General features: G+C 44.1%; 2 protein-coding genes across 3 annotated transcripts in view; both read left to right on the top strand.

The window, feature by feature from the left end:
* Window positions 1-19,469, top strand: part of LOC119859897 (hepatitis A virus cellular receptor 1 homolog) — a 31,463-nt gene extending 11,994 nt beyond the window's left edge. The window contains exons 5-13 of the mRNA XM_043490694.1: window positions 268-391; window positions 3,324-3,344; window positions 8,491-8,547; window positions 10,929-11,273; window positions 12,732-12,782; window positions 14,099-14,187; window positions 14,891-15,017; window positions 15,896-15,935; window positions 16,426-19,469. Coding sequence (XP_043346629.1) covers window positions 268-391; window positions 3,324-3,344; window positions 8,491-8,547; window positions 10,929-11,273; window positions 12,732-12,782; window positions 14,099-14,187; window positions 14,891-15,017; window positions 15,896-15,935; window positions 16,426-16,519 — 948 coding nt within the window. The 3' untranslated portion in view covers window positions 16,520-19,469. The remainder of the gene's footprint in view (window positions 1-267; window positions 392-3,323; window positions 3,345-8,490; window positions 8,548-10,928; window positions 11,274-12,731; window positions 12,783-14,098; window positions 14,188-14,890; window positions 15,018-15,895; window positions 15,936-16,425) is intronic.
* A 2,232-nt stretch (window positions 19,470-21,701) lies between these two features.
* Window positions 21,702-25,428, top strand: part of LOC119860662 (T-cell immunoglobulin and mucin domain-containing protein 4-like) — a 33,132-nt gene continuing 29,405 nt past the window's right edge. Inside the window, exon 1 of one of the 2 annotated variants that reach the window (XM_043520271.1) lies at window positions 21,702-22,706. In XM_043520271.1, coding sequence (XP_043376206.1) covers window positions 22,658-22,706 — 49 coding nt within the window. In that variant the 5' untranslated portion in view covers window positions 21,702-22,657. The remainder of the gene's footprint in view (window positions 22,707-25,428) is intronic. The other variant, XM_043520272.1, reaches the window with a different exon arrangement.

Consider the following 25,428-nt stretch of genomic DNA (forward strand, 5'->3'; position numbering starts at 1 on the left):
AATCTAAGGGACTAATCCTGCAGTTCTTATTCCATCCTTACGAAGGCAAAAATCTCAGATTTCAAGGCTAAACTTAAAATAAATATTTAACTCTTGACTCATGGTTCATGTAACCTAATATAGCAATTCCAATGGAAGTGGAGCATTATCTCCATTTGGGTGCATCACCTCAAGTGTGTCTCTACCATATTTTTCCAAGATGCCCAAATGGCTTTTGAATCATGCATATAATTAATACCCACTAATACCCTCATGTCTGTGTTTCAGTTTACTGTGTCTACATCAGTCCATCCACTGGAGCCTGGATCCAGGGGGACAGGGATGTATATTAGAATTGGCGTCATTCTGTCACTTCTAGTCCTCCTAATTTTGTCCCTGTTAATCTTCACATGTAAGTAAATCAGAGAAAGAACAACTCAAGGGCATTAATAGTTTTATTTCTCTAACTCGACCAACAGCAACTTGTAGGGGGATGCACTGAATCAACTCTTCCCCATGCTGCCCTGGAAATGGCCCTTCCCCGGTCATTGCTGTCCACTTTTCACACTGTGCTGCCATGGTCCTGCCCAATCATAAGGGAAGCGGCAGCTGCTTTCTGCAGCTACAGACATGACCTTCCCTGGGAAACTCCCCATCAGGGGTGTCCAGTGGAGTCACTCTTGGATGAATTTGTCCCTTTATGCTCTGAGGACCTGGGTTTAAATCTCCCTTATTGAATTTCTCTCACTTGGCTCTTTTTCTTGTCCCTGCTGCTTTTTTAAAACTTCTGTTCGCATAACCATGTGCTTCCCCCCCACCCCCACTTATTTTGAATAATCTTAAGGGTATTTGCACAATACATAGAAGCTGAAGAATTTGGCCAGATAAGTGCTATTCATTTTGTCTCTTCTGTAGCTATAAGAAGAAGCCAGTATTGCTATATCTTTGTTAGGTTGTTCAGAACAGACAGTCCCACGCTCACGCTGGCTTCTCACATGTGCATTCTTTTAATTTGAGTGGCTTTTTCATATCAGGATAGATAAGCTTTCTTGCATTGTGATCTGCAATTTCATTCAATGAGGCATGATCATTGCTATTTGTTTTTAATACGGCTGTCAAGCGATTACAAAAATTAATTGTGATTAATCGTGTGATTAAACACTTTAATAAACAATCATGGAATGCCATTTCTTTAGATATTTTTGGATGTTTTCTACATTTTCAAATAGATTGATTTCAATTACAACACAGAATGCAAAGTGTATAGTGCTCACTTTATATTTATTTTCTATTACAAATATTTGCAGTGTTAAAAACAAAAGAAATAGTATTTTTCAATTCACCTCATACAAGTACTGTAGTGCATTCTCTTTATCATGGAAGTTGAACTTACAAATGTAGAATTATGTATGAAAAATAACTGCATTTAATAATAAAACAATGTAAAACATTAGAGCCTACAAGTCCACTCAATCCTACTTCAGCCAATCACTCAAACAAAAAAGTTTGTTGACATTTGCAGGAGATAATGCTGCCCACTTCTTCTTTACAATGTCACTGGAAAGTGAGAACAGGTGTTCACATGGCACTGTTGTAGCCACCATTCCAAGATATTTACGTGCCAGGTGTGCTAAAGATTCATATGTCCCTTCATGCTTCATCCACCATTCGAGAGGACATGGGTCCATGCTGATGTTGGCTTCTGCTCGATAACGATCCAAAGCAGAGTGGACCAATGCATGTTCATTTTCATCTTCTGAGTCAGATGCCACCAGCAGAAGGTTGATGTTCTTTTTTGGTGATTCGGGTTCTATAGTTTTCACATCAGAGTGTTTCTTTTTTAAGACTTCTGAAAGCATGGTCCACACCTCGTCCCCCTCAGATTTTGGAAGGCACTTCAGATTCTTAAACCTTGGGTCTAGTGCTGTAGCTACTTTTAGAAATTTCATATCGGTACCTTCTTTGCATTTTGTCAAAACTGCTGTGAAAGTGTTCTTAAAACAAACGTGCTGGGTCATCATCTGAGACTGCTATAACATGAAATATATGGTAGAATGCGGTAAAACGGAACGGAAGACGTGCAGTTCTCCCACATGGAGTTCAGTCACAAATTTAATTAACGCATTATTTTTTAACGAGCATCATCAACATGGAAGCATGTCCCCTGGAATGGTGGCTGAAGCATGAAGGGTCCTATGGATGTTTAGCCTATCTGGCATGTAAATATCTTGCAATGCCAGCTACAAAAGTGCCATGCGAACGCCTGTTCTCACCTTCAGATGACATTGTAAATAAGAAGCAGGCAGCAGCATCTCCTGTAAATGTAAACAAACTTGTTTGTCTGAGCGATTGGCTGAACAAGAACAAGAACTTGTGGACTTGTAAGCTGTAAAGTTTTACATTGTTTTGTTTGTGGCACCTTAGAGACTAACAAATTTAAGGTGCCACAAGTACTGCTTTTCTTTTTGCGAATACAGACTAACACGGCTGCTACTCTGAAACCTGTCATTGTTTTGTTTGTGAGAGAAGTTATGTAACAAAAAAAATCTGCATTTCTAAGTTGCACTTTCAGGATAAAGAGATTGCACTATAGCACTTGTATGAGGTGAATTGAAAAATACCATTTCCTTTGTTTATCATTTTTACAGTACAAATATTTGTAATAAAAATAATATAAAGTGAGCACTGCACACTTTGTATTTTGTGTTGTAATAGAAATCACTATATATTTGAAAATATAGAAAAACACAAAAATATTTAATAAATGTCAATTGGTAGTCTATTGTTTAACAGTGCAATAATTTTTTTAATCGCAATTAATTTTTTGAGTTAATTGCGTGAATTAACTTTGATTAATTGACAATGAGGCATGATCATTGCTATTTGTTGTTAACCAGTAAACAAAATATGAGCATAACTGTTTTTGCTTGCATTGTATTAAGAAGCAGACCTTTGGGTTTGGAATTCTTTATAAATACTCAAGTATTGATTATAAGTATTGTTTAATAAGTTCTGCTCTCATTCCCATTTTCTTAGTGAGCTGATTGATTTCACTACCCAGCCTGTTGTGTTACTCTCAAGACCTTGTTATTTAAAGGTCTGGGCTTATTACTCTTGCTCCAACCCAATTTCATTTTGTGGCACAAAACATGGAGGGATCTGAAGCACACTGGAAGCTGGGATCAATGCAGAGGAAAATGAGTATAGGATGGATAGATATTGCATGTGACTGTTCTGGGAATGTGTCTGTCAGTTTACGCTCCTCCTTTTGTTTTGTGAGTATCGTTTGTGGATGTAAATCTGCATTCAGGGTTATAACCTCCATTTTGTGAATCATCCTACAGTGTGTTGTGGGCGGAGAGCAGGTTTGGATTGGGGTGTGCATAGCCTGAGGTGGTGATCAGCAAGGAGATGGTGTTTCTCACCTTACGCAGAACTAACACAGGATGGGTCACCCGGATGGCTGCAAAGAATTATTGACTTGCTTATGACTCTTATCAGCCTCAGCCCCTCCGAACCATGGCTGGGACATGAGGTATCACACTGGGGTTCACGACCAAGTTGGCGTATATAAACACGGGAGGCTTCTGTGTAGAGGGAGCCACCCATTGCCAGCAGCAAGAGGGACAAGGGAGTCTCCACCTCACCTGACCAGGCAGACCTCAGACCCAAAGGGAAGAAAGAGATCATCTGCAGGGTGGAGCTGTTGCATTCAGTTGTTTGTTTTTTCTGTAGCTCTGTAAATCTCTTGTGCAGTCTAAAGTGTGCGTGTGAAATTCCTTTGCAAATTGTTCCTTGATTTAACTGTCACATGGTCTCTGAAGGGTTAAACCATAAATTGGAGTGCCACAAGGATAGAATTTGGGGGGTAGTGTGCATAAATTACCAGGGACAGTTGGGGTCTTCAGCAGAGGTCATGGGGCCTACGACAGCTGCATCCAACATCCCAAGATGAGGGTGCCTGACAGGCCAAACCCAGAGACTGTGTCTTGACACTGCTCAGACCCAGTGGCCATGGAAGCATGCAGGATCCAAAGATTGAGGCCAACACAGCAGGCTGAAAACTGTCCATAGAGAGGGTGTGAGTGCAGAGAGCCGCCCTGGCTGAACAACTGTAGTATTAGCCACTAAAGACAAAGAGAGCCCATTTTATGCTGCTCCCTGAACTGTATGTTCCACTGACCACTGTTAGTCATTGTTTATACATATTCTTAGTTCTATCAAGCAGCGAAATTAAGCGGGATGCTCTCTGTGTTGGGCAAATTGACTGCCAAATACTACAAGTATCACCTCCAGTCAAGCTACATGCTTCTATGGGTTCTAGGCTAAACCTTCACCAGTCTAGCCCAGGCTCCAGTCTCTGAGTGTAAGAAAGCAAACCATCTTTCTCAGAATTCGTTCGTTCAGTCATGGAGCACAATAATATACTTATTATCAGATGCAAACTGTTCCTTCTTTTCTTTGAATGAGAGCAAATGCCACAATAACTGAGCACCTGAGAAGAGGAAACCACAAAGCTCATGTGTCCCCACAGAGGACCATGGGGATCCCTGTAGAAATCAAGACAATCTGCACAGAAGCTCTGTATCTCCATAGCGACTCTGGGTTTCTAGCGACCCTCCAGATGTGGCAACAAGGTTCTTTTCGTATATACAGAATCAAGCTGTGTGCAAGGACCACAGGATTTAATGCAATAATACCTAGTATTTACATAGTGCTTTTTCATCATGCGAACTTTAACTAATTAGTCCCAATGCCAACAAAAAACAAATACACTTGTGCAAAAATATTTTTATGCTCTCTTGACAAAGGGCCTGATCTAATTCCTGTCAAAGTAAATGGGAGTTGGATCAGATCCTGTCAGACAATGACAATTGTTGAGCAAAACATACATACCCTTTCCGCAGCTATTTCTCAGAATGTCCCCGGGTCCCTTTATCCCTCTCACCCGCTAGACCAGAGGCAGGCAAACTTTTTGGCCTGTTAGGGCCACATCGGGTTTCTGAAATTGTATGGTGGGCCGGTTAGGGGAGGCTGTGCCTTCCCAGATAGCCAGGCATGGCCCGGCCCCTGCCCCTATCCAACCCCCCCTGCTTCTTGTCCCCTGACCGCCCCCCTGAGCATCCACCCCCCGTCCCCTGACGGCTCCCCCAGGACTCCTGCCCCATCCACCCCACCAGCCCCTGCTCTCGTTCCCCTGACCGCTCCTAACTGCCCCCCACTGCCCCATCCAACCTCCCCCTCCTTCCTGATTGCCGCCCCGGGACCCCTGCGTCATCCAACTGCCCCTTGCCCCTTACTGCCCCCCAATCCTTCCTGACTGACCCCCCTCCGGACCCTTGCCTCATCCACACTCCCTGTCCCCTGACCACCCCTCACCGCCCCATCCAACCCCTCCTCTCCTTCCTGACTGCCCCCCTGGCACCCCTGCCCCCATTCAACCCCCATTCCTCGCCCTTTGATCGCCCTGATCCCTATCCACGCCCCTGACCACCCCCGAACTCCCCTGCCCTCTATCCAACTTCCCCGCCTCCCCCCGCTCCCTGCCCCCTTACCATGCTGCCTGGAGCACCGGCGGTGCAACTGCACCAGGACAGGCAGCCGTGCCGCGCAGCACAGCACAGAGCACCGCGTCAGGCCAGGCTCTGCAGCCCCAGAGTATTGTGCCACGTGGTGGTGTGGCTGCGTGGGAGGGGGGACAGCCCCCCGGGCCAGGAGCTCGGGGGCCGGCAGGACGGTCCCGTGGGCCGTAGTTTGCCCACCTCTGCGCTAGACTCTGCCTGCGCACCTGTACGTGTCCCTGTGATTTTTCTCACATCTCTGAGGCACCATAGATTTTTCAGGGGTTAACGTCGGTGCAGTATCCCTCTAGCCCTTCTCAAGGAAACAGCCCTGGGTGCTGTTATCCAGCTGAGACTAGAGAAGCATCCAGCATCGGGGTTCTGCTCCTGTGCTCCACCCACCTCATAACAATTTATCCTCCGTCACCGTGCACCCAAGAGACGCAGGAAGGTTCCAAAATCCAACCATTTACATTTGCAAGCAGATGAAAAGACTTGTCAGACTTCCAGACTCCTTGAGCCCTGTCTCTTATTAAACACTTAATTCTTGTGGAAATCTAACAATGTTTAATTTTAAAAAATGTCACCCACTGTATCTTGGGCTCCCTGAAGGACTTGGATCGTTTCATTGACATTGTATATCATTTCAAATGTGAAAGTGAATTCTAGTGGATGCAGAAAACTTCCGGGTTCCAGACTGCTGTAGAATTAAGCCCTTCGTGGCCCGTGGCCACCTGTGCTGCCACTGCCGGTAGAGTGGTCAGTCGCCATAGTGATCGTTATGTGGTGGAGAGCTGCTGAAATGAAACAGATTTTAATTGGTGCGTTGCCAATTTCTGGTAGCAAACAGAATTAAATAAAGGTCACTTAACTGGGGAATCTATTAACCTGTGCTTTTGGTATAAAATGAATGTCTAGGTAAGCCCTTTATTTGGTTTTTAACCAGAGGTGACAGTAAGCCAGGACCGTACAGTACAGTGAACCAGTAAGACAGTGGCTGCCGGTACACAGGCGACCGTACTGGCAGGGGCACTGATCGGGGTAAGGGGCGGGGGAAGGGGCAGCTGCCCCGGGGCCCAGCAATTTAAAAGGGCCCGGGGGCTCCCAGCAGCGGCCAGAGCCCTGGGCCTATTAAATCGGGCAGCGCTGAAGTGCTAGCTGGGGGAGTCTGGCCGCAGCCCCGCCCCCTTCTGCACGAGGCCACGCCTCTTCCGGGGGCCCAGAGTGGCGTGCCCGCCCCCACCTTGCACAGGACTGCAGCCACCCTGCGTACTGGTAAATCCTTTAAGTTATTCACCCCTGTTTTTAACCCTCATTACAGAGGTCTGGAACGGTTTGTGGTCACAGCTAACAAGAATAATTAGAGGCTGATCTTTGACATTTACAATTCAAAACCAAGTGTTATGTGTCTAATCATACTGGCTCATTTATCATGCTGCCTGATATCAGTTATGGGATTCACAGACCCTCTCTGCGTAGTGGTTTCAAGTGAGTTGTAAATAGCAGAATTTTGCACTACTCTCACACCTCAACTATGGAAATGTTGAAGTGGATGGTTCAGAAATATGGTTTTGTTCATTTAAATCCATGGTAGAAGTTTAATTTAATTATAAACAATTTGTTGCAGAGTCATGTAACTGATTACTGGAAAACTTGCAGGGGCTAATAGGTGCTAGATGTAGGTATTTTTAATTAAGATCATGCAATAAAGCTTCTTTATTGATCATCTGGTAACAGCAACTCTATATGCCCTTACTGACCCTGTGAGGAGAAAGATTAGAAAAAAGCAGCATCTCCCTCCAAGATCCCATTCGAAGAATGAGAAAAGTAAATCTGTTAAAGACTTAGGCTCAAAGACATTTTTTAAGATGTTTTCTGGGAATCCTGCACTCCCTTTATCCTGTTGAAGGGGAAAGTAGGCAAGCAGTGGTCCTGAGAAGTCATCCAATAGGCCAGTCATCTTTCCCGTCACTTGAGTATTTTTAGTGACAACATGCTGCAACTCCCTGTAGGCTACAGCAGTGGAACAGTGCGAGTCTTCCAATATTTTTTGGTGGTGGGTCTCACAGTCTTATCTGGGTGGTTAATAATCTGGATGGTCAAAGTATTTTTGCAACATCTGCCAGCCAGATGGAAATAGTCAGAAATATATTATTCCAAAAAATGAACAACTGTTCGTGTAGTATGAATTGTAAACACTTGGGAATCCATTAATACCAATGTTTCTCCTAGGAACTCTCTCCTCTGTCTCTCTTTTTCATCTGTCTCTCTGCTGTACATATTCATGTGAACTCTTTTGCTATATCTATTCAATGTGACTAAACAAAGGGGCACAATGGGGGGCAGGGAGAAACATCAAAAATATTCGCAAAAAGAAAAGGAGTACTTGTGGCACCTTATTCGTGAGCTGTAGCTCACGAAAGCTTATACTCTAATAAATTTGTTAGTCTCTAAGGTGCCACAAGTACTCCTTTTCTTTTTGCGAATACAGACTAACACAGCTGCTACTCTGAAACCTGTGATCAAAAATATTCTACACTTCACCACAGTTTGGGTGTAAGAAACAGGTGCAGCTGAACAGAGTTTAACTGTAAGTGGCAATAAGAACAATCTGAGCTCAATGCTATTTCAGAAACTGTGGTCAAGCAGATTATAACCAGGGCTTCTGAAATACTTCTGAGTGGTTTGCTCTTGCAGCTAAACCATGTGCACCCATTGTTAGCAACAGCTAATTGCTAGTGTGGACATGGAGAAAGCGAGCAAAAGGCTGCTAACCACAGGAAAAGTCAACACTGATTAGACCTATGAGCAATATTCAGTCTGTTAAGTGTGACATCATTTGTGACATTAGGGAAGTGAAAATAAAAGATTGTGTCAGAAAAGAACATTATCTTTTTTTCCTCAAGCCCTTGCGAAGTTTAAAGAAGACCGTTCTCTGCCTTCTTGTCAGTTATCACCATGGCTCCTTATTTCATCTTGGAGTGGATCCTAATGGTCCTATTTACAGGTAAGTAAGGTGAATAAGAGAACAGCAGATAGTGGATGGGGCTTTGACAAGCAATTAATGCATAATAGTTACTGAATTTTCCTAGAGAATAACTAAATATGGACTAAACTGGATGTCTCCTAAAGAAGGCTGGTCATGTGTCACAGTGCTGTAGTTTGCCACAGACGCTGTAATCTTCTGCAATATAAAAAAATAAGCCAGAGCTGCTCAATGGCCTTCTGTGGACCTCCTCTAACTTTCGTTTTCCTTTATAAAAAGGAAATTTCAGGGCATTATGGTTGCAAAAATAATCATCCAAATGTGAACCATGAGCAGCGTGGTCTGAAATACCTACTGGCAAACTACATTTGCATAAAACTTATTTGTCTCTCTATACTCTTTAGAGATGAGCATAGATCTATAAATCCATGTCATCTAGAACTATATATAAAACAAGATCTAATTTACTGTTTGTGAACGTTTTGTCTGTATTCCATCTGTATTATGGACTTTCCCTCTGTGAATGAATTGAGTGTTTTTAGTGCACTTTTAAAATGCACCATTAATATATGAGAGAAAAAATGTGTGCTGTGACTTTGGGTGGGGAGCAGTTGTGAAGATAATGGGCCACCTAATGCCGTCAGGCCAGGGAGATCTGCTTTAAATACAAAAATTAAAAATGGCAGGATATGGTCCATATGCTGTAAAGTGAGATTACAGGTTCTGTCTCCTTCTGTTTTTTATTTCAAAATATTTCTTTTTGCTAAATAAGAGGTGGGATTCAAAAATGTTTCTTTATTAACTACTAATACCGTATGTTGTCAGAGCTGAGTTTCTCACAGGTTACTGTGGCAAAGTTGCAATAGGAAGCAGTTTTATTACTGAAAAGGTCTGTCTTTTTTAGGAAAAGAGGTTGATTAGCTAACGTTATCCACCTTGCCCACCTAAATCAAGGTTAAAGGTGTTCAACGGTGTTTTCACTGGGAAAAGGTCAGGATTAGCTTAACTAACCCCTACCGCATATTGATCTCCTTTCCCATACAAACCCTCATTTATATTGGACCAATTTGGAAAAATTGCATTGGGAAGTATTAACACCCACTGTAGAGCATTCTACCCCGGTAGCGTTAGGAGTTACTTGATTGAAGAATTAAACCTATTGATACCCTACTATTCAATTTGATAGGAAATTTATAATACAGGTTCGATCAAAAGCAGAACTTCCTTTGCTCTTCCATGAGAGATGAAATTCAAAGTGAGCAGGATGTAGGTGATGCATATACTTTGTGCTCTCTGCATGGGGGTGAATTTCACATCCCTAAGGGCTATCTTGAGAGTCTAGCCCAGAATATGTGCCCACTAGGGAATTTTGAAACCACAGCATCTTCATGCAAGTGGAATTCAGCCATTGAAGTCTGTCTCACCATTTTCTCCTAGTATTGCCTTCACCAAGAGACCAGCCCATTCCAGCTGCCCTGTGCTAGCTTGCTAGACCAAACTCATTACCTGCCCCCACCCGCAGCCAGGGACCGACAGAGAAAGTAATCTGGCTTGTAACCCTGCAGCAGTAACATGCTTCCACCTCACCCTGTATCTGTGTTCTGGCTCAGAAAGGACAGGGAAAGGAAGGAGAGGATCGTGGACTGAGTAAAACCCAACCAGATCCTCCCATTAAGAATGACAGGTCTGAGTTATCAGTTCCAGGTGCTGCAGGAACAAGTCTTGAACAAGTCCTGGTGAAGCTCATACTATCCTGAACCCCTGTGAGTGAGGAGTCAAGAGGGGGTCTGGAGAACTGCACGCCCACAAAAGCCATATTATAGCGGAGGTGGTTATAGTCACCACTGTCGGGGGATCTGCAATAGTGGCCGGTGGGAACCATCCAGGGACACCACAGGGGTCGTGAGCCACTGTCAGGAGGATTAGCCGACATAGCCTCCCTCACAAACGAGTGACACCAACATGAAGACAGACGTGTGTGCCTTTTCACGGCTCCCAAACAGTCCTGCATCCTGACAACTGAACTCCCGTTAGGTCAGGGAGCCGCACACACAGCTGCTGAGAGAATTGCCCATAGCTAGGTGGTGTAGTTCCAAGAACTGTTCTCCCTGCATGGTCCTGGCCACGGTCAGGAGGGTGAGGCAGAGCAGCAGCTGGGCACATCCTGGGCTTGGACAGAACCACATCGTGGGCAAAAGCATCATGGTGTTTATCCTGCTGTCATACTCGCCTGTTGCAGGGAGGAGGGGAAGCACACACCTCAGTGGATCCATCTGCAATGGAGGTATGTGGCGAGCTTACAGGGACAGTGTTGTGTTGTGACTGAGATGTCAAGCAGGTCCCATTAGCCTGTGCATTGTATCCTAGCCCTGTCTCAATTACTGTTGTATCTTTGTCTGCAGGTCTCACAGTATCGGGCTCTCCAGTGAGAGGAGTGGTGGGTCAGAATGTCATTTTGCTCTGTAAATACCAAGTTAATCGCCAAAGTGACATCACAACAATGTGCTGGGGCCGGGGCAGCTGTCCTTCTTCTCAATGTTCTCAGCCAATTCTCTGGACAGATGGATGGAGGGTAACCAAGCGTCAGTCCAGCAGATACCAGTTAGAAGGGAATCTCGCTCAGGGGGATGTGTCCCTGACCATAGTGGATGTGGCAGAAGCAGACGGAGGGGTGTACTGCTGCCGTGTGGAGATCCCTGGTTGGTTCAATGATCAGTGGAACAATCTGGAAGTTGTGATTGAGACAGGTGAGCAGAGCTTTTGTACGAGTGTCCTTGAAGGGTAAAACTCCTGCCCTCTTGCTGACTCTCACAGCTTGTGACAGAAACAATGTATTAATGTCCTGCAGTGTTAACCATTATGGCATTGAAGCTGTACCGTTACCACTGCAGAAAGGAAGCAGCCTCTGCCATCAGTGTAACCCAGCAGAGCCTGTGCACGGGAATGGAGACTTCGGGCCTTTGAGCCATGGCATACCGCTCTTACTAGCAATCTTCGCAATACTGCATGTAGCATCCAGGAGAGTGGACAGCATAGTATGTTTCTCTCATTAATTAGGCACAATAATCCCCTCTTGTGGGTAGATGTGTTCATGTTCCTCCTTCTTGGGCAGCTCCAGCGCCCATTACAATGAATGGAAGGTTCCCATCAACCTCACTGGGCTCTGGGTCACACCCTAATTCATGAAAATAAAAAGGATACTATTGTGCCCGCTGTGACAGACATCACAAAGTTCTGCAGGGCTCCCGAGCCCTTGGTGACATGTTCTCCTCAGAAAGCCTGGCCCCCTCTCTGATTTCTGGGATTCCAATGTTATAAATCCTCACCCTGGTGCCGGGAAACCTGCCTGGTGCAGACCCTGCCTGACTTTTGTTCCTGCCCCTAGAAAACTAGACTTATCTGTTCGCCATACCACAGAACCTCTATATCTTCCCCTACCAAGCCATGTTTCCTTTCAAACTTGTGGGGCCAAATGCAGACCTGGCATCAGCAGGTGCAGCTCCGTTGATCTCAGAGTTGTACTCTTGCACCAGGTATGAATCTAGCCCTCTCTCTTGGCTGAGGAGGAGTTAAGCAGTGCCAGGGTCTGGCTCTCCACATTTAGGTGAATTCCAGCCCTCGGTGAGCACTCATGAAAGTACTTCTGTTGGAGCCAGTGCTCATCAATGTAAGTCAAGTTTGTACAACCCGGCCTTAAGTAATGACTGATTTTTATACACGGAAGTTTAATCTCAACACAGACTCTCCTACAGCTCTGTTGTCTGGCAAATAACACATTTTAAAATGTACAACTCCAGTTGTGGCAACAAGCAAAATAAAACCTCAAACTTTACCCCAAGCCAACTTTTTTACCAGAAAAGGCAGAAGTCCAGACACTCCAGGAAGTCTGCTAGGACCTTCATTAGTGATTTGACATGGAAGGTGCTCAGAGGCTATGGTGACAGGTGGCAGAATAAAAACCCCAAGACAGAGACATCGATAGTGTAACTGTGATTTTCATTCTCTCTCCTTTTGCTGCACTGTATTGTTCTGCAAATAAAAGTTACAAAGTCATTTTCTTCTTGCAATAGACCAGATGGATAAAGGGATATGGTTCTATTGCTGGTGATATGTTGTTGTTAAAACATTTTATTTCTTTCAGTTTGTTGGACACATCTTGCTGACTGTTGTAATATGTGTGGTTTTTGTTTTGTTTTTAACATCAGCTAGGATCTCCAGTGCAGGCCCTCACACTTACACATCTGAACACACCTCAGGTAATGGTTATCCAAGTATTCCACCTCTCTGGTGTGTTTGAGTCCCTTTGTAATGGGATCCCAGAAGGGGAACTAAATAACAACAATAGTTGAAAATATTCCCTTGGACTTGTATATTATAAAATTTGATCCCTGTGATCTAACAATAAGTCCCAAGCAAAGATGGGAAGGTCTGAATGAGTCTTTTAAACAATTTGCAGCCCACTAAAACTGTTTTATGTTTTAATATTTATTTTTTATATTTTGCTTTTGAGCCTTCTGAGCTCAGCTTGAATGAAGTTGGCATTTCTGGTTTCAAGTTCATCTGGATTTTGTGAGCTCAGCAACTTGAACATGTTTCCACATAGTTCTTTTGCCCTCTCAGAAGAGGAAGTGAAAACTTTCTCAGCATGTGATGTGTCTCTAGCTGCAGAGAAACTTGTATACTTACATGTATAATGGACACATCCGTGAAGGAGCCTCAAAAAGAGACAGACAGTTGTGTTACTTTGATGTCAGGAAATGCCACTCTTTCCCGAGCATAGACAGCAGCTGAAGCAGACCATCCCATTTAGAATCAGAGCATTCAGGAATTGATTTCAATTGTAATAGAGGAGGCACTTGACTCTGGGGTCCCCTTAATATAAACAGGAGGGGACTCCATTTTCACTAATTGTAGATCCTCAGATAGCACATTTTCAGTCTTGGGATTGGTGGGTTGGTTGTATTGCTTGTGGGGTTATTCAGTAATCAAATGACACATTCACTAAACCATTGTAGTAAAGATGTTGCATTTTGTAGCCCTGTGTTTTAAATAAAAAAGAAAAGGAGCACTTGTGGCACCTTAGAGACTAACAAATTTATTTGAGCATAAGCTTTCGTGAGCTACAGCTCACTGCATCCGATGCATTAAGTGAGCTGTAGCTCATGAAAGCTTATGCTCAAATAAATTTGTTAGTCTCTAAGGTGCCACAAGTACTCCTTTTCTTTTTTGCGAATACAGACTAGCACGGCTGCTACTTTGAAATGTGTTTTAAATGTTATATGGTGCCGCCTTTAGCCGGGAAATAGGCACCATGACAAGATGCTGTAGTTGTGGCTTTTGCAAGTTTGTCTCACTGTGGCCAGCCTCAATGCTACATAAAAGTGTTCTCAGGTTTGTGAAGTCTTGTATGCAACACCACTTGCCCTTTACAGTGCGATCGAAAGCCCATCTGTTCTCAGGAGAAATCAGTTTACTTTAGATAGTCAGAGAAGTCAGCATTGTCTAGCTATGAAGAAGGAAAGAATTATTAGCTGTGCTAAGTGAGATGTTGGTTTATCTTATCGTTGCTCAGCTGCTGTGAATGCCAGTGACACATCTTCCACCATCGCCCCACAATGGCCATTGGTTTTCAGTTCAGAAGCCCCTCAGGACACTTCAATCGTAAGTGGTCAGATCGGAATGGTGACTATATTGTCTCTAAAAAGAAAAGGAGTACTTGTGGCACCTTAGAGACTAACAAATTTATTAGAGCATAAGCTTTCGTGAGCTACAGCTCACTTCATCGGACTTTCCATGCTCTCTTTTGGTTGGAAAAGAGAAATACTTCTATTGAGTCTGTCTGTTTGGTGCCCAGAAAATAGAGCTGATGCCTTTGTTACCAAAATGCAAACAAACTCCAGTGACATGTAGAAAGGGCTAATCCTGGAGTCCTTACGCGCTCCTTACTGAGCTGAAAGGGAGTTTTGTCTAATTAAAGACTGAAGTCAATAGGAATTGAAGGCATGCATCATTTCTCAGAATCAAGGCTTGAATAAGGACTGCAGTGTTTGGCCTTAAACACAGGCTTTTGGAATGAAGAGCTGCTTCTTTAAACTATAAATAAAATTAGAATATATACCTATTCTACATAAATGAATGGAGTTTGGACACCTCACTCCCTTTAGGCACTTTTGAAAATTGCAACCATAATCAGAGTCCAGCTGCATGGAATCTCGTAGTGTCTCCGTGGAAATCACACACTGTCTCAAGTTGGGTGCATTATCTCAAGTGTGTGTTTACCATTGACCTTGCAGCCAAATGATTTTTCAAGTCGTGTATATGATTTCTATTCCTGCCCCTCATAGCCTCGTGTTCTGTGTTTCAGCAGACTATGTCCACGTTAATCCATCAGCTAATGGAGCCAGAATCCAGGGGGGCAGGGATGCATGTTGGAATCAGCATTTTTGTGGTACTTCTAGTCACCCTGGTTTTGGCCCTAATTCTATCCAAAAGTAAGTGATTTGAGATAGATGATAATCCAAGGACATTGATAGTTTTATTTCTCTGCTTCCCTAGGACCTTGGCCAATGGTGGGTACTCAGAGGATGCCCTATATCGGGGTGGCCAGTCTGCAGCTCCGGAGCCACATGTGCTTTATTACAGTTAAAGTGCGCCTCATAGAGCCCCCCTGCCCCATTCTCCATCTACCAGACTAGATTGGGAGCTTGGGGCTTCTGCCCTGTGGTGGGGTGGAGGTGCTGGGGACTTCTGCCCAACGGGGATGGGGGTCTCAGGACTTCAGCCCTACTGGAGGCACCTGCTGGGGCTTCAGCCCCAAACCATGGCAAGTGCCTCTCCTGAGGCAGAATTTCCTAGCCCACAATGCCACTGCAGGGCAGGAGCACTGGCAGGCATGCCCCACAGAGCTGAAGCCCCGAGCCCCAGCAGTCATGCCCGGCTCTCCAACTTCTGAAGATTATCATATCAGAGGGACAGTAAGTTTGGCCACCCCGACCTATATCAACCCATCTCCATGCTGCACTGGCCATGCCCCCACCCCTCTCAGTGTGGGTGCTGTGCTCTCCTGGCCTTACCTGATCACAAGGGAAGCTGCAGCTGCTTTGCGCAACTCCAGCCATGATGCTCCCTTTTGTAGACTTTCTCCCATGGCAGCTCTCAGTCAGGGTATACACGTGGGTAGCCCCTGTGGGAGTTTGGCCTCATGTAAATAGTGGGTGTTTCACATATTTAAAGGACCCACTTTAAAGCTCACTTATTTTGGTTTTTGCACTTGACTTTTTCTCATTGAACCTGCTGCTTTCTTTTTTTTTTAATGATTTTCAAACTCATTTCTCCCTTCCCCCGCTTTCCTATTTTGGACGATCCTTAGGGTATTTCCACAACAGACAGAAGCCGAAGACTTTAGCAAGGTAAATGCTATTCGCTATGCTGTTTCTGCTGTAGCCATAATCAAAAACTAGGTCCCAAAATGTCTGCATCTTTGGTAGGACAGAAAGAAATGTGCCAAACAGACACTCCAGGACACACGCTGACATTTCCAGAGCTGCATGCTTTTACTTTGATTGGCTTTGTCATATCAGGACAGATAATCAGACACAACAATGCAAAAAGAGAAATTCATTATCATTGCTATTCCTCATTGCTTAGTAAACAAAAAGGAGTACAACGGTTGATCTGGCTCGTGGTTTGTATTTCTTGATATTACATTAAGCAACAGGAGACCTTCAGGCCTGCGGTGCTTTATAAATGCATAATGATTCATTATTACTGGCGTCTAATAGTGAATGCTACTATGGTTCATATTTTCCCAGTAAACCATCTGCTTTGGATATCGGGTGTCTTGTGTTTCTGGTTTATTGTTTTTGTTTTAATGGTCAGGGTCTGTTACTCTCTCTGCAGCTCAGTCTCATTCTCCAACCCAGAACATGGAGGCTTCCAGAGCACGTTGGAAGCTGGGGTCCATGCAGAAGAGAATATTTATATGATGGACTAAAGAATGATTGGCTCCTTTCCCTGATCAACACTGTGCCTTTAGCCAGTTACTACAAAACTAGCTCAGTTTATACAACCCTCTAAACTATATGTTCTACTGACCACTTTTAACCCTTGTTTGATACAACTGAGAATTTCGAAGAGGGGTGTTCCTGGTGGAGGGCACATGGACTGACAAACTATTATTTGCATCACTCCAGTAAAGCAAGAAGTGTCTACAAATTTGGGGCTAAGACTTTGCCAGTCTATTGCAGACACAAGGCTCCACCGTTTAGTGCCATTCTCAGCATCCATTCACCGAATGGGAGCGATACGCGTATTACATTTGTTACAGATGCAAATTGCCACTTCTGAGAGTGAATGAGAGCAACACCACAATGCCTACGCAGCTGAGAAGACAGAAGCTACAGTCCACTTTCATATTTACTCGTGTCTTTACCTTGATGCTGGATTTCCTGGGGCAGGATGGCACAGCCAGGAACCATGCCATGCCATCTGCAGGGGTGAGCAGGCTGTGGCAGTTGTGATGATGTAGCTGTAAAGAGGAATTTGTTTGTGAATGTTTCAAGCAACAAAAGTTTAACTGCATTTTTGCTAAGGCAAAATATATCCATTCTTCATTACCAGTGAGGATTCAATCATGCGGGTTCTAAGTGCTTTCAGAAAGATGCTGAAACTTCTCAACTTCTAAGAAGTCAATAGGAATGGAGAGTACTCAGCATTTCCCAGAAGGCGCTCAGCACCTGGGCAGGTCAGGCTCTTAATACATAGAATACGTACATTTTGTTGTCTCAGTTAATTATGACTAAGCACATTTTACTCTGGAAACAATACATCCGGTTCTTCCTCTGTGCTTTTTAAAAAGCTGATATGATTCATACCAGGAACCACATTAGTGACAGGATCTCCCATTTCCAGAACTCTAGGAAACTAGAAAAAACACTAGCTACCCTGAAGAATGAATAATAAATTCCTCTCGCTGCTATTACCAAGGGGAAACAGAGTCATGTTGGAAGGGTAAGTCAGAGATCTTGGTAATGCAACAAATGTTGGGATAAAGTCTGCTCTTCACTTACATCAGTATAAATCCAAAATAACTCCACTAACCATACTGAAATTTGAATGGGATTTAAGCTGTGTAAGGGGACAGCAGGCTGAGACAAATTCTGCTTCTCACATACACGGCTGTTACCCGCACCCCAGTTAATGGAACTGGTATTGGACATGTGTCCCCCATGCTTTTTGGTCGAGGGACACTGCAAAACAAAGATTGAGGTTGTCCCATAATGAATTGGATTGGGATGAGCCAGCATATTTCATTTTGTACGGTCATGCAATAGAACACAACCTAACTGATACAAATTCAGGCAGTTCTGGTGGGAAGAACAGTTTTGCTCAGCTGTTTTTTAAAACTCACTTTTTAATCAGCTATATCTAGGAAACTACAGCAGATTTCCTGACAATGCAAAAACCTAGTATGTGCAAGAGAGAGCCAAATATCTCCTGATTTCAGTCAAGATAAACTTATTAGAGTTAGTCAAGCTGGTGATGTAGAAAAGCCAATGTGGGGAGTACTTTTAAAGGAATGATTAGGAAAATTAAAGTAAGCAAACTTTCCATCCTCAGTCATTGCTTTCAATGGAGTTACACTAGGCATGACCTTCATTCGCTCTTATTGTCCGCCAAGCCGTAGAGAGACAATAATGCTGTGTTGATTTTAATCACATCCTGTATGTGAGATTCACTGGCTCAGAAAAAGTGTTTAGAATAAATAGGAAATCAGGTCTGGAGTCTCTCTCCCTAAACTCTCTCTCCCTCTGGGTTAAGAAAGCAGCGGTATCTGTCGATGAGAAACAAAACACAGGACGAGATTGAGATTTAGAGAAACTTCACCTTCCTAGTCATTATTATTGTAATAGCCTAATTATTTTGCTATATCACTGGGATTGTCAGAAAATCAGTATGTATTTTACAGAGACATTAAAATGTGCTTCTGGTCTCACACTTCCATTACTTCTGTATTACACTGGTATGAGTGAGGTCAGAATCTGTCTTCGAAAGTCAAACAGTGAGATTCTATCCATAGTCTGACAGCAGGACTTACAATAGCGCTTACTGTTGACTTCAATAGGAGCAGTGAAGCCAACAATGAAGGATTTTTAAAACCCCATGCTGAATGTCTATTGCAGCACTGACTGTTCTTTGGATCAGCTGTGTGTTGCACCAGACCGAGTCCTAACCAGTCACTCTTCTAATAGTTTAACAATTGAGTCTGCTCATCTCTTATTAGAAATCACCCTGACCACCTGAAAATCTTTCTATTTGTTTGTTTTAAATCAAAATTACAAAATTTTCTATGAGAAGCACCTTCGGGGATCTTTGTACAAAATTATATATAGGTTAGACAATGATAAAAGTTATGGTTACAGCATCTTTCTTGTTTGTCTACTCCACATCTTTATCTGTAAAATGGATCTCTGTTAATGTTGAGATTGTATTGCATGCTTATAAAAATGTGCACAGAGTTCACGGTTCCTTCTGCTTTTGCATGCCAACTGCAGAAAGGCTCTGAACCCCCCAATACCTGAAGTTACCTGGTAACAAGACAGGGTGGTTCCAACATTCAACTTTGGTTAGTAAACAATTAATGCTGCAAAAACTTAAATCGCTCCCCATCAAACATTGATGTTTGGCTCTGTGATATAGCTGGAACGCACAGCTAACAAACGACTGGCATTCGGCAGAAGAGGAATGCCCAGAAAATTTAAAGCAATATGGGCTGGCTTTTTAGAGGTCTATGATTAATGTAGATCCTGAAGATAGAGATGTCACTTCCCCTCCCCTTCTTTTATCCTACCTCTCTTTGCTTACTTTGTGTATTATGATGAAACTGGTATTTGGATATATTTGTATTTGGAATAATAAAACATTATAAATAAAGGAAGGCCCTGATTCCAACCTTCCTGCAGTCATTGCAAGTCTTTCAGCTGATTTCAGTGGACTCTGGATCAGGCCCTTAAGGTATGTCTCCACAGCAAAAACACCCCAAAATCTACAGTGCTGAGTCTCAGAGCCTGTTTGGGTGAGGGGGATGGGTCTCCAAGTGGAGGCTTGGGGGCTCTTTCCAGCAGGTTTTTTGTGGTGGGGACGGACCCTTAGTGATCAGCAACAGAGATGTCCAGATCTCAGCAGGAAGCTGTCTTCCTCTTAACTTCATGCATGCTCTAAAAAACTGACACGTTTGTTAACGTGATGACAGTGAGCAAGAAGCATTGGGATCTTATTCTCAGGGAAGCTGGCATTTCCTTGTCCATCTGTGAGAAGCCCCCACTTGGCAGCAGTGTAGGGTTAGCTCTTCAGAGTGCTCTTATCAGGTTGTCAGTTTCCAGTCTGCACAGCTCCTGTCCCTCATTTGATAGTTTCTCATGGCTGGTACAAAACACTGTGCTGAACTGAGTCCTGTATTTGTTTTGCCCGATCCCTCTATGTACAGTTATTGATCAGTAACTGAATGCAGTTTGCTATAAGGCAGACAGTAACATAGTGCAGTCTGCCCAGCCCTGCAAATTCCTATTTACTCTGTACTGCAGTGCATTAAAGATCTGAGACTTCAGCTGGTAGGCAAAGCAGGATCCTTTGAATACTTGGAGAAGGATCCAATAATCAGGCCACGGGTGGCTTAATCAGGGCCCAGCTGGCCCTTTTAAGAGGGCAATGGGCCAGGAGCAGACAGCCTCCTCTAGCTGTGGAGGGAGATGGGCCTGGCTGCTGGGAGTGCACCATTTTACTGAGGTGGAACAGGGCTGGGGGAAGGCCAGAGGAGTTGCTCCGGTCTGGAAACCCCCCAGGCTGCAGGCCTAGTGTAAGGCCAAAAAGGGTACTGGGGTTGCAGGGGGCAGCCCACGGGTAGGCAGAGGCAGCAGGTCCAAACCCTGCTTCTCTATGACAACTGGCTTATACAGACTGCAGTCAGTCCCAGTGAAAGGGGGCTAGATGGTGACTGGCAGTAGCCCATAGGCTGAAGCAAGGTAGGGATAGAGGATGGGGGGTTCCCTGGGGAGGGGAGACCCAGATCTGTGAGGGTCCTGCCAGGGGGCAGCACCCTGACCTGCCAGGGGCACTGGGGTCCAGGAGGGACTCGGGGCCAGCGATGGTGAGACACCGGCAGAGGGCGCGCCGGAGCTGGTAAAAAGAGCTAATTCCCAGTCAGCCAGCAGGAGGTGCCACAGGGGTGAGTCCTGCCCCTTACACACCCCCTCTGAGGCTCCATTTTATACACCGATACAAACAAGTTACGTATTGCCCCTCTGACGTGGTTAGTTGCCACCCTTTACCTTGTACATGTTGGTTTGATCAAAACATCTCTATCCGTCACCCTGTCATCCTGACCTTATCTTTAAGAGGGGGTCAGTGTGTCTTTGTATCCTTTTCCAGGACCATGTTCATATCATGCTTAGTATCAGGGTGTTCTGGTACCACCCTTCTGGAATGTGCTTGTATGGGTGTCCTGTGCTTAGCACTTCTCAGGAATGTGTGTTGTTTTGCAATACCAGGCCTGTTCTTGCCAGTTTCTGTGAGCTTGCATGCAGGCAGAGCCTGACTTCTGTTCACAGCCTGACTTTTGCTAACTTTGCTTTATAGTAGCAGGGCTTGACCACTACTTTGCTTTATATTAGAGTGGCTTGAACTCTACCTTTCCACTACAGCATGAATCAAACAGCAGGAGGCCGTTTGCTCACAGTTCCAAGTCTCTCTTCACTCTACCCAGAAGCTCTCTTTGCCTACATCTACGTCACGAGCTGGGTGTGTGATTCCCCTGGTTGTGCACACATACTCCTGCTGACTCTCATTGGGTAGCCACGACAGAACGGGTTGTGGCAGCAGAGGTGTGGTGGGGCTGTGCTGAATACAGACCCCCTTGTTTCAGGCAGGTTTGTACTTGCAGCTGCTACATGTGCTACCCTGGCTACACTGACAGTGAGGGCTAGCATGACTGAGTGTACCCAAGCAAGGCACCACATGCCTCCCTCGTAGTGTAAAAATAGCCTTAGCTGTTTTCTCAGGGTCATTCTACAAGTGCTTCTCTGGCTGTGTCTGGGGCTTCCTTGCTGCCTTCTCTGTCTGCTTCCATCACATATCTGCTGCTGTCTCATACAACTCCCTCAAACGACGCCCAGTCCCCTGCATTTGCATTCAGCCCTCCACCCACATAGCTAAGATTCCTGACAGGTCTTTCATGTAGCCAGTATTTTGGGTGGTGGGTCCTACTGTGGCAGCTCTGTATTCCAGAAAGGAGCTTAATAGCTTTTTTTACATTTATCCTGAATGAAGAGCAGCTGCTATGCCCCCTAGCCACAACGAGGCTTCACCCAAACCGTGGCAGAGCAATAATTTCCACCACACCAGGGTTGACAGAAATATGCCTGCTTGTGCTTTTAACCATCTGTGGTCGAGATTTACAAAAGAGCTTAAGGGATTTAGGCACCCACATACCATTGAAAGTTGGGGGGCTAAGGAACTTTGGAGGCTTTGAAAATCCTAGCCTGTAGTATTAAACAGGAAGGCCACGCCATACATCCTCTTCTGAGACCAGTTCTGAGGTTAAGCGAATCTCTGAGAACAAGGCCCAAAAACCAGAGCTCTGTCACCTGGTCAAAAAAAGAGCAAAAAATGTTTCTTTTCATATGTGACTTGGCAAGAGTTTTGAGGAGGGATTCGAATCAGGTGAGGAAGTGCCTTGCTGAACACATTTTGAGAGGCCCTCCAGGCATGGAGGATGCCATGGAAGAAAGCATGGAGGAAGGAGCAAATGTGGGGATCATCAAGCAGAAGGCAGCATTGGCGCAATGTACGGGACCGGGAAACTCCTAAAGAGACAATGTCAGAGGCATAGACTGGGTTGAGGAGTCGTGAATGCAAGGTCAGGGAGCTTTGTTCTTCATACCCTGTGCAAAGGGGAGCTAGTGGAAGGACTTGAAGAGGAGGGTTACTTCCTACTGGAGAAGAGGAGGTTGCAATATGTAAAGTCTAAAAAAAAGAGAAATTACACTACAGCCAGGCTCACTCAGCATTTCTGAAAAGTATACAGTCTGGTCCTCTGTCAGTTCTGGTACATTCCTGGAGTTTCTAATCAGCCTAAATGGCTCATTCCCTATTGCTTTGCTGGATCATGCTACAGCTGTATATAGGTGAGTGTTTGCTTGCTTTACCAGTATATTTCTTCAGAAGACAAAGTGAGATTCATTTTATTTTTGGAATGTTATAGAGCAAATGGTATTCATTGTTTCTATTTGTATATACACCCCATCAATGTATAAGGTTGTAAACATGGATGTGACTCGCATTCATTGTTTCTATATGTGTATATACAATATATTCCTGTACGCATATGAGATTGTAAATAAATGTCACCTTTTAGAAGATTGTAAAAATTATATGAATTAGTGCCAAAGCAGAAGAATGTATTAGTACACCTGAATAATTACTAAACTAATTAACTATCTGGTTCCCCTTTATATGCAAAAGTTGTGTGTAAGTTCTGTTGATTATTAAGACAGATTTACAAAAAAAAATTACTTCTGTTCTATAGTTATGCAAAGCCAACTTTTCCTGTCTTCCCTGAGCTGAGCTGCCAGCCCCAGGTTGGAGCCATTATTTTTAAATATTAATGGAGAAATGTTTTTATAAAATGAGACAAAGCATGGGATTTTGTAAAGCTCTCTGCCTTGGCTGCACTCTGGTCCAATTAACATCAACAGTAAAACTCCCAATGGAAGGAAAGTGGGAGCAGAGTTATAGCAACACGGAGCACTTTCAGAAATCCCACCCAAAACGTTTAATTATCTTCCATGTTAAATCTGATGCAGAAGTACTACAAGAGATGCATGTTACAAGGAGAATTAGAAAAACTTGAGAGACTGGGTAGGATACTGGCCACAATTTCCAACCCTGGGTGCCTAGAGTTAAGCTCCTAAATCCATATTTAGGCATCTAGGGGAATTTTCAGAAGAGCCAATGGCCTTAGGAGCACAAGTCTAACTTTCAGTGGGCCTTGTGCTCCTAAATCACTTAAGTACTTCTGAAATTCTGTGCTAGCTGCCTAAATATGGACCGAGTAGCCTAACCTTAGTCACCCAGGTTTGGAAATATTGTTCATGGTGTATAGAGCTGTTAAAATGCCAAACAGGAGGAAGTAGCCATTCTAATACAGTAACTGCAATATTCGTAAACCACTATCTGACAACCAGGAAAAGTTTAGGAAATTGGTAGAAAATAATGAGAGACAAAAACTGATTTTGTCCCTTCACCAATTCCCATTGAGATTCAGCAGGCAAGATAACATAGCACCCGGGTATATGATGTTTTCTGTGGAGCCAGAACCACACTGGGATTTGCCACAGCCACAGGGAATCCAAAATATTTCTAACCTATTACCATGTCCCTTATTGACCTAACTAGGAGGCCCCTGAGGACCCTTTACCCACCACTCCTTCAACCTGAAAGAAAGTCAGTTTTTAGACCTTCATTTGTGGTTGCTTCAATAATATCTTCATATGGAAACATACTTACGGGTCAAAATGACCATTAGTCACGTCTCACCCATCTTAACTTAGCTCAGCATTGTTAAATATTGGAACTGCCAGGTTTCGACACAACAGAGCGAGAACTCAAACACTATTTATCCTTTTATCAACTCAGCCCCTGGAGAACCTGTTACTCATGCTATTATCTAACTTGCTCTAAGCGAATATGAACAATGGATCTGGTAGGGAAAAAATCAATGTTTTTTCAACAAAAAAGACAAAGATTTTTTTGCAAAAATGATCCCTTTTTCAACCAGCTCTAATGTACAACCCACACTAGAAGCATATGCATCTTTGCATCCCCTTTAGTAGCTAGTCTAAGTAATAGGAAAAGAGTCTATTACAGTTACCCCAGTTATTTGTTAGTCTCTACGGTGCCACAAGTACTCCTTTTCTAGTTACCCCTTAGTGGAGTTACTCCCTTATATCAAGTAGCAGAGATGTATGCTTTTAGCACTGGAGGCCACAGGTTCAAACACTGCTGATGACCCAAAAGAGACATTGATAAATATGGTGTGAGTAGCCAATTATGAGCTCAGTTGTGTTTTGACCTTTATATGACTTTAATTGCCCTTCTATGTTTAATCAACAATTGCATTGAGTAGCACTTACTGGGTAGACACACTGACCTCAGTGGGACTGCTCATATGAGCAGTTGCTACTTAATGTGAGTATTGGGCCAAGAATCAGGCCCCAATGGAGGTATTAGTGTGTAGATATAGCTAGGGCCAAACCAAATTCATGGTCCATTTTGGTCAATTTCACAGTCTTAGGATTTTAAAAAATAATACATTTAATGATTTCAGCTGTTTAAATCTGAAATTTGACAGTGTTGTCCTTGTAGGGTCCTGACCCAAAAAGGAGTTGCAGGGGAGGTCACAAGGTTTTTGTCGCAGTGGGGTTGCGGTACTGCTATCCTTACTCCTGTGTTTCTACTGGTGACGGCGCTGCCTTCACAGCTGGGCAGCTGGCGAGCAGCGGCTGCTGGCTGAGAACCCTGCTCTGAAGGCAGAGCCGCCACCACCACCAGCAGCAGCACAGAAATAAGGATGGCCTGGTATGTTATTGCCTACAGCCACCGCTTTCTGGCCACCCAGCTCTGAAGTCAGCACAGAAGTCAGGGTGGCAATACTGTGACCTCCTAAAATAACCTTGTGACCCCTCCCCCGCAACTCCTTTTGAGGTCAGGACCCCCAATACGAGAAACACTGGTCTCCCCCATGAAATCTGTATAGTATAGGGTAGAAGCACACAAAAGACCAGATTACATGGAGGGTGATCAGATTTCACCGTCTGTGACGCATTTTTCTTGGCCGTGAATTTGGTA

This window comes from Dermochelys coriacea, chromosome 8 (genome assembly GCF_009764565.3).
Source record: "Dermochelys coriacea isolate rDerCor1 chromosome 8, rDerCor1.pri.v4, whole genome shotgun sequence".
Taxonomy (NCBI): domain Eukaryota; kingdom Metazoa; phylum Chordata; order Testudines; family Dermochelyidae; genus Dermochelys; species Dermochelys coriacea.